Raw genomic sequence first — 10,036 nt, forward strand, 5'->3', positions numbered from 1 at the left:
GTAACCGGTTTTGTCTAAAAAATTTTTTTAGACAAAACCCGTCCAACCTAGCGCCCCACACAGAAAAGTAAACTATTTCACCCAAATCTCGTGCGCCTCAAAACCTAGTGCCCACAACACAATTAATTTTTTTTCCAGATCTCGTGCGCGTCAAATCCCAAGGTAACTCGATGTTGTTCGAAAATTTCTCACTTTCGGTAGAATTTGTGCGTGAATGCTCCTAACTTTCTCACTTTTTCGGTAGAATTTCAATATCTAAGCAAAATTAATTTTGTTCATTTCATATTGTAGAATGGAAGAAAACGGCGGCGATGAACTGTCGTACATTCTCCAAGTTGGAGACAATCAAAAGCCAGAAATAGGTATGAAATTCGAATCTTTAGAGGAGGCGTTTTCGTTCTACAACCAATACGCACGAGAATCTGGTTTTAGTGCGAGAATGAGCAATAGCAAAAAAAGTAAGAAAACAAATGAAGTTATCTGGAAAAAATTTGTATGCTTTAAAGAAGGACATACAGATGCAATAAGATGGAGTAAACAATCAAAAAGTGATGAACCAGTAAAGGAAAGAGCTCGTGGTGAGATTAGAACTGGATGTAAGTCAAAGATTTCAGTTGTGAAGGAACAAACTGGTGTAGGTTGGGTTGTTAGTACCTTCGTAGAAAGTCATAATCATCCACTATCAACTCCTTCAAAGGTGCATTTGTTACGCTCACATCGTACTGTTTCTGCAGCAAAGAAAGCACTAACTCAACAGTTTGCTGAAGCGAATGTACCTACTTGTCAACAAATGCGATTGTTTGAAATAGAGTCTGGAGGGCCTGAACATGTAGGTTGCACGGCAAGAGATATAAAAAACTACGAGAAAACGCTTAGGGATGAGCACAAGGGTATTGATGCCGAAACATTGATTGATTTCTTTCTGTCTGAGAAAGACAAGAGTTCAACTTTCTTTTTTGATTACGAGACAGATTCAGAAAATAGATTTATTCGTTGTTTTTGGGCGGATCCTGTGTCACGGAGGGCATACACTGCATTTGGTGATGAGTGGTGTTTGATACAACATATAACACCAACAAATATGGAATGATTTTTGCACCATTTGTAGGAGTTAATCATCATCATCAAACCATTGTTTTCGGTTGTGGATTTTTGAGTGATGAGAAAACTGATTCCTTTGTTTGGTTGCTTAATAAGTTTCTAGAAGCCATGCCTAAAGGAGCACCAAACTTGATCATAACTGACCAGGATCCTGCTATGACGAAAGCCATTGGTGAAGTTTTCCCTAAAACAATTCATCGATATTGTTTGTGGCACATTCTAAACAAATTCCCAGATAAATTGAACCCGACGACTTTTCGTGACCACTGTCAAAGCATAAAAAATGTCATTGTACATTCTACGACTTCTATTGAATTTGAGAGATCATGGGAAGAGGTTATGAATTGTGCTGACTTGGTAGAAAATGATTGGCTGTCATTGATGTATGAGTTGCGACATAAGTGGGTGCCGGCATATTTCAACCTTGTATTTTCTGCTGGAATGTCAAGTAGCCAAAGGTCTGAAAGTTCACATTCATTTTTCAAGAAGTACGTATGTAGCAATAACTCGTTGATGGATTTCGTAATTCGTTTCAATAAAGCACTTCGACACCAAAGACACAATGAGTTAGTTGCCGAGCATACTGATTTGAACGAGCGGCCGAAGGTTAAATCGAACTGGCCAATGGAATTGCAAATGGTGAATGTATACACGAAAAACAAATGGTTGGAGTTTCAAAATGAAATTAGTCTGAGTCATGGTTATTATGTGCAACAAGCATCTATTGGAATTGAGTTTGTGGTTTACAATATCATTAATTTTCAAGGTTCTTCTTCTGCCAAACATAGACTGCTTACGCATGACATACAAAGAGACGATATATCATGTAGTTGCATGAAATTTCAATTTGAGGGTATTCCGTGCAGGCATATGTTAGCATTTTTTCGTATCAACCAAGTTTTCCACTTACCTGATCAGTATATACTCAAACGGTGGACAAAAGATGCAAAGATTGGCGTATATTACACTATGGCTGAGCAAAATGTGGTTGACGATCCAGAAAAGTGTTTGATGTCTAGACATACGAGGCTATCTTGTAAAGCCTCAGCTTTAATTGATGTTGCATCTTTCAGTGATGAGGGGACAAACTTTTTGACTGAGCAGTTTGATTTTATTGATAGCAAAATGAAGGAGATGAATATTAATAGAACATTACGCAGTGGAATTCAAAGTAGGAGAAGCTTGGATGGAGCCATTGGTATCATTGATCCTTCTGAAATTAGAACAAAAGGACGTGGGAAGAGACTAAAATCATCGAAGGAGAAGTCAACATCAAGGGACAGACAGTGTCGTGGATGCGGGCGTCGAGGCGTGTCACATGACAAACGTAACTGTCCAAATTTGAAAGACGGGTATGTATTGATTAATTTTTTGAGAAGTTAATAATTTCTTTAATATTACTACAGATGACAAAGTTCATTTATCAGGTCAACCGTAAAAAATGATAACACTGATGAGAACTCAGATGAAGAAGATTTTGGCTCAATACATGGTAACTCAAATACATAAATTATTTTATGCATTTAAATTTTGTTTATTTCATAATTTTTTTGTAATCATCGTGTACATAATTGCAGGTAGTACAAACATGTGGACAACTGGAATGAGCTTTGATGACTGAAATTAATCTGTATGAAGTTATGTTTTTGGTGCTGGTGCTTGTACGGTATTAACTTTTGATTACGTATTACCGGGGTATGCCCCGAGTAGTTGTATATTGTGTTTGTGGAGGATCGTTGTTGTGATTGTGCCTGGTTGGCATTGTTTCGTATTGGATGTTTGTTGATGGTTTTGATTTAGTCGTTTTGGTTATTTTATATTTTTCCGGTATGCCCTATTTACGGGGAGGTCATGTCGAAATTTCTATTGAGCCAAGAATTTCGTATTGCATTGTTTCTGTTGTGATTGTGCCTGGTTGGAATTTCTATTCATTCCTTTATGCTAAAATATGGACAGTTTTATTAATGATAGCATCCCATAAACTGTTTTTTTTTTTAAAATACATGTGTTTCTCTTCAAGTTTAACATGAAGCTTATCGTGTGATTTAAAGATGTATGTGGATGCTAGTTTTTATTTGCTGAAAAATTACTAATTTTGTTACTGATATAGCCGAAAACAAATTCCACAATTCTTAAATATTAAAAATCACATACCAACATGTCTTACGTCTTACACATTTACCAATATGTAAAAAATGAGAAAAACTTGATAATGTATTTTTCAGTTAAACAAAGGTAACAACTTCCAACAACATATTTAATCATGGTCACTAAATTGTAGAGATTTCAAAAAAAAATTAGCCATTTAGCGACGGTTTGTAAAAAACCGTCGCTATGTCGGGTTATTTTTTTTAAACAGTAGACATTTAGCGACGGTTTGTACTAAACCGTCGCTCTGTCCGGTTATTTTTTTAAACAATAGACATTTAGCGACGGGTTTTAATAAACCGTCGCTATGTCCGGTTATTTTTTAAAAAATTAGACATTTAGCGACGGTTTGTTAAACACCGTCGCTATATCCGGTTATTTTTTTTAAAAATTAGACATTTAGCGACGGTTTGTTAAAAACCGTCGCTATGTCCGGTTACAATTTTTTAATATTGTCATTTAGCGACGGTTTCTAACAAAACCGTCGCTAATTCCGGTTACAATTTTTTTTTAAAAAAATGCACACGTGGGCGACAGCTCAGCTGTCGCCCACGGATACCCTGCACCCAAGGGTGCAGGGTATCATCCCTCATATATATATATATATATATATATATATATATATATATATATATATATATATATATAGATTCTTAATACAATAACAATTATATTTTAATTAATGCGATAGATATAGAGATTTAACTTTAGAGTAAGTATTTTGTAAGACGATATTACGAATCTTTATCCGTGAGACCAGTCAACCCTGCCGATATTCAAAATAAAAAGTAATATATTTTCATAGATGACCCAAATAAGAGATCCATCTCACAAATTACGACCCGTGAAACCGTCTCACACAAGTTTTTTGTCTTAACTTTATTCCGTTATTTTTGTTATATATATATATATATATATATATATATATATATATATATATATATATATATATATATATAAAAGACTTAATTTGAGAATTTTGACATTGTAGACCGAAATGTTGAGATATAGACAACAATTAGATCGAAATAATCGAAAATTAATTTTAGTCTAATAAGTGCTTTGTTACTTTTTTTTTTTTTTCATTTTAATCCATTCTTTGTCCTTTTGTCCTCTGAGTTTTAAAATTTTGGTTTTATTGTAGTAACTTCGATTGTTTTGTCCTACCGTTTGGAATGCTAATATGTGTAACTATTAAGATTATTGGAAGTGTTTATTCAGGCCAGTGAAGGTTTTGAATTTCGTCCCTAAATCGGTCGCCGTTGAACTTTAGCGACGGTTTTTCAAAAACTGTGGCTAAAATCACGATGGCTTATCAAAGAATCCCATCACTATTTTCGAAAGAATACTGTCGTTTGTATGCCTATTTTAGCCAAAAAATTAGAAATCATAGCTAATTGCGACGGTTTATGTGAAAAATGTCGCTAAAAACCGTCGTAATTAGCGATTAAAATAAAACAATCGCTATTTGCTACGGTTGTTTTTTTACAAAAATCGTCGCTATATTTATATTTAATTTTTTCAAAAAAATATTTATAGGTTCTATAATTAATGAATAATATATTTTATATTTAGAATTCTAATCCTTAATATGTTTTTATATAAAAAAATATTTTTCATTAATGTATTTAAATAAATATCAAACATTAATAAATCAAGCTAATTTTTCTTAAAAAAATAACATTAAAGTAATATATATCAAATAGAATATGAATTATATATATATATATATAGACACACACACACACACACGCACAATAAAATCCTACGGCGCATCATCTGTCTCCTCGTCGTCGTTCGTGGCCCAAATTTTGTGATGATCCGATATACAACTGTGAGTACATTAAGTCCATGTAAGGATCTATGCTCGTACGATGGTTTGACATCGAAACGGCTGCTATGTGATCCTCCTACATTTTAGAAACGTATGTAGATCTCCGCTTCTCTAAAAAAATATCATACGTGAATTTTGGAAAAATGAGAAGATGCAGAAGATGATGTTGATCGAATGGTGATTACGATGCTTGAGCAGTAAGAGCAAAGACGTCAATCCGGTCGAATTTCTTCAAGAGATACAAATCGAAGAAGGCTAGTGGACCGGGATCGCGAAGACGGGCATGCCGACGTTGTCCGAGATTACTTCTCACATGTTCCGACCGACGACGATTTCAAATGCGAAAGAGAGTTATTCGTTCACAAAGTCGATGCCTTGAAAATCATTCAAAGAATTTTTAGTGAAGGAGAGACACAATTGGAAGAAAATGTTTCTCGCAACTTCAAAATTAATGCACAATGATTATTCGTCAATTGGCATATATATGCAGCCCTCACCGATATGACTGATGGGTGAGAGAACTGCCCTGGATTGCCCGGTCAACTTCTGTCTATGTGTTATTGATATATTTTGGGCTTGTTGATATTAAAATCTTGCTTCAATGCATGAGCAATGACACGACTTTCCTGGAATATTGGGTAGCTTTGATTGCATGCACTGAGAGTGGAGGAATTACCACGTCGCTTGGAAAATGGAAATGTCAGTTTATTAGAGGCGATTACGGTGTCCCAACAATAATTCTTGAAGTAGTCGCATTTGCAAGCTTGTGAATATGACACTGTTTTTGTTTTTTTCTTTTTTGCGTCGCAGGTCACATAAAGATACAGATGTCTTTAGTGAATCATCGTTGTTCAACGCCGTCCTATATATAAAAGAAATGCTCCGGACGTAAATTTCACGGTAAATGGCACATCATATACAGAAGGATATTATGTGACAGATGGTTTCTACCCTTAATGAGGTACATTCATTAAGGTATTTCTGCCCCCGATGATCCAAGAAGAGGAAATTCATATGAGAAAAGATGTGGAGTGGCCATTTGGAGTGCTCCAAGATAAATTTTAGTTTCGATTCTAACATATCGACTGTTAAATTGTTATATTTTTCACTAATAAATTAAATACGGTCAATAAATAGGACTAGGATCTTCTACTGTGGTGAGGATGTTGTGACACAATTTTTTTTTTAAAAAGCTTTTATATATATTTTTAATTTTTTTTTCATCATTTTTTTGGATTTTTTGTTTTAATCTTTTTTTATTCTCACTCAAAATTTTATTTTTAAATATTTTTTGCTCCTTTTAATATATATTATAATTTTTTCCCTCTTTTTTAATTGTAAAACCAAGTGTTTACCACATTAATGAAAATTCGATGTTTTTTGGTAGAATTGACTGATAACGAAAACAAAACACACAATTAATGATCTTGTTTGAGTATCGATGAAAATGGACGAATCAAACATGCGAAAAGAACTAAAATTGAAACATAAAATATGTTTTACTTTTAAAACAATTAACGAGGTAAACAAAATGTCAAAAAAAAAATCAAAAAATAGAAAAAAAAAAGAATTATAATATATTTTAAAAAGATCAAAAAAATATTTAAAAATGAAAATTTTGAGTGAAAGTAAAAAAAAAAGATTAAAACAAAAATCCAAAAAAAATGATAAAAAAAATTAAAAAATATATATAAAATCTTTTTTAAAAAAAACTTTGTGCCACAGCCACAGTATAGGATCTTAGTCCCAATAAATATTGTTTTCAGTGTAATTTGATTTAATTTATATAAAAAAATGTGTTCAATTCTGGATTAAATTTTTTCATAATTAATCATAGTTTTACACAAATCTATTATACTTATTTATTAAATATTTATATTTTCTTAATTCATCAAATAAAATTCGGATATTTATAATTTTTGAAGCATACGGAAAACAAATAAATACAATCCTATAAGCTTATTCAAATTATCGTGTAGATAAAATTCTCCTATCTTCTTTTAGCTAGGAACCTACTCCACCGTTTCCACTCCCTCAGTAAACATATTTCTGATACGCGCACCAACTTTTATTCATATAGCACCCCAAAAACTCTCTCTTCGATCGATCTCTCATCGTCTTCAATGTATACTGCGTCTCAAGAGCAAGAATTTAAATTTTTTTCGACGCTGATTCCGACAGCAGAAGCGCCACACACTGTGATTCCGAGATTGGAAGAGTTTGGGGATGATGATCAACTTTGTTCGTCGAGGAAAGTTCGGCGGACGGAGCAAGGACGCTGCCGAGACTATCATGCTGACGAACTCGAAGCGGCTGATGCCCTAGTATTGCTGTCACTCGGCGGCGGTGGCTTCTGCGTTTCCCCCTCCGCTGTCGCGGATTCTATGTCGTCACATATCAACTCTAGAGATAGTGGAAGTAATGCTACTGAGACAACACCACGTGCGATATCGATATCAAGAGACGAGAAAAACCCACTTTTGCTACTTATAAAACTGCAGCCGAAGGCGAAAAAAACCATGTACAAGTGCGATACAGTGCGATAGAGAGTTCTCGTCACCTCAAGCACTAGGGGGGCACAAAACCAGTCATCGGCAGAAGACAACCACCTGAAATCCCTGATTTGAATGTACCTGCCAGGGTCTTCGAGTGCTCGATATGCGGCGAAGTTTACAACTCTGGTCCGGCTTTGGGTGGCCACAAAAGGAAGCACTACGGTGCAAAGTCCAGATAAATAAGCATGCACGTTCTACGTTATAATAGTTCCTAAGGATATATGTGTTTCAATGACAAAAAATCTTGGATAATCACGTAATGGTTGCATCTGGTTAGTTTATTTTTTGATAGATTTTCTTTCGAATTTGGAGATTTTCTTTACGCAAATCTAAAAAAATCAAATAAGCCAATCGATCAATTCGTATATTTTCTTGGAACGTAAGAGCGATTTTTTAATCAATTGGGAAATTTTATATTACACAAGCAAGAAAACTGCTAACTACAAGAAATTGTCCATTTGAAATTAATTTTCCAATCTGAGATATAGCTCATCGTAAAAATGCTCAAAAAAGAATTATGATATACATGAAAATCGGTATATTCAAAACTAAATTAATTCGTCAGAGGAGAGAATCAAACATATCAATGCAATAAATTATTATTTAAAATTGTGAAGTTTTACAAATTCACAATATATATATATATATATATATATATATATCGATTCTTAATACAATAACAATTATATTTTAATTAATGCGATATATATAGAGATTTAACTTTAGAGTAAGTATTTTGTGAGACGATCTTACGAATCTTTATCCGTGAGACCAGTCAATCCTACCGATATTCAAAATAAAAAGTAATATTTTTTCATAGATGACCCAAATAAGAGATCCATCTCACAAATTACGACCCGTGAAACCGTCTCACACAAGTTTTTTGTCTTAACTTTATTCCGTTACTTTTGTTTTATATATATATATATATATATATATATATATATATATAGTACTTAATTGAGACTTTGACATTGTAGACCTAAATGTTGAGATATAGACATCAACAATTAGATCGAAATAATCGAAAATTAATTTTAGTCTAATAAGTCCTTTGTTACTTTTTTTTTTTTTTTTTTTTTCATTTTAATCCATTCTTTGTCCTTTTGTCCTCTGAGTTTTAAAATTTTGGTTTTATTGTAGTAACTTCGATTGTTTTGTCCTACCGTTTGGAATGCTAACGTGTAACCAGAAAATACTGACGTGAAACTAGGAGTTGCTGATGTGTTATTAAAAATTGCCAATTTCCGAAACCACGTCGGAATTGGAACCTTAATAGCCATAAATTAAAACTTGGTGCATTAAAAAAATTGAACTCAGTGTAATTGAAATCCAAATTTTAGACAAGATTTTGAAATTTAATTATTTTAGAGTTTTTATATGAAAATTAGTCGAATGAATTTTTAAAATACAAAATTTTAAAGTGAGTTTTGTAAATGGTGATTTGTTGAATCGATTAAAAATAATAGTCCGTTACAAAAATGCTATTAAATTATTTTTTTCGAGACAATGCTCAATGTATTTTCGTTACAGGCTATATAAATTATTTATTAAAAAAATTAATCCAAATTTAAAATAATGAATTTTTTTAAAGGTGAAATAATGATTGAAATATGTAATTTCCATGTTGAAAGCATGCATGAATTCCATATCAGTAAACAAAATGGGTTCCCAAAAAAAAAATTTACACAATTAAGGCATGAAAATTATCGCAAAAAAACAAGGAATTGGTCCCAACTTGAAATATTTATTCAAATATATTTTCATACTGAAAGCAAGCAGGAATTCCACATCTGTAAATAAATGGGATACCACGATGTTGGGTGCAATAATTATCCCTGCTTGGTAGAGCGATCGAACCGTGGTGCTTGAGCTGCTGTGCGGTTTAAAAGATTTGAGTTGCACCATTACCACTAGCTATAACTTTTGGTAAAGCGGTAAGCACTCGGTCCTATAATTGGTATCAGAGCCAAGGTCACGGGTTCGATTCTCATTGATTGCAAGGAGTGCAATTATTGGGAGGGAGATTGTTGGGTGCAATAATTGTCCCTGCTTGGTAGAGCGATCGAACCGTGGTGCTTGAGCTGCTGTGCGGTTTAAAAGATTTGAGTTGCACCATTACCACTAGCTATAACTTTTGGTAAAGCGGTAAGCACTCGGTCATACACACGAAAATATAAACAAATCAAGGTAAATATATAAATAACAAAAAAAAAGAGAGAGAGAATTGAAGGAAAATTAAGTAATCTAGGTAAGCACATATAAAAAAGAGTAAAAAAAAAAAACAATTTGATACACGAAAAATTGATAAATAGACAACTTGATGTATGAACTATCGTAAATGACTCAATTCATATATGAGTTAATTAAAAATTCAATATTACCCTTAATCTAAATT

General features: G+C 33.2%; 1 protein-coding gene across 1 annotated transcript; it reads left to right on the top strand.

Annotated features, from left to right (window-relative positions):
- Positions 1-1,440: 1,440 nt before the first annotated feature.
- LOC140809156 (protein FAR1-RELATED SEQUENCE 5-like) lies at positions 1,441-2,967 on the top strand. The gene is made up of 3 exons (XM_073166649.1): positions 1,441-2,453; positions 2,529-2,593; positions 2,679-2,967. Exons 1-3 carry the CDS (start codon positions 1,441-1,443, stop codon positions 2,720-2,722), a joined length of 1,122 nt encoding a protein of 373 aa, XP_073022750.1. The 3' UTR covers positions 2,723-2,967.
- Positions 2,968-10,036: the final 7,069 nt, after the last annotated feature.

Source organism: Primulina eburnea, chromosome 13 (genome assembly GCF_022965805.1).
Source record: "Primulina eburnea isolate SZY01 chromosome 13, ASM2296580v1, whole genome shotgun sequence".
NCBI lineage: Eukaryota > Viridiplantae > Streptophyta > Magnoliopsida > Lamiales > Gesneriaceae > Primulina > Primulina eburnea.

Excerpts from the sequence above, each read along its gene's own strand:
- LOC140809156 (XM_073166649.1), top strand. The coding sequence starts at position 1,441 with ATGAATTGTGCTGACTTGGTAGAAAATGATTGGCTGTCATTGATGTAT. Across the intron at positions 2,454-2,528 it reads TGTCCAAATTTGAAAGACGG|GTCAACCGTAAAAAATGATA; the intron begins GTATGTATTGAT and ends TTCATTTATCAG. Across the intron at positions 2,594-2,678 it reads AGATTTTGGCTCAATACATG|GTAGTACAAACATGTGGACA; the intron begins GTAACTCAAATA and ends ACATAATTGCAG.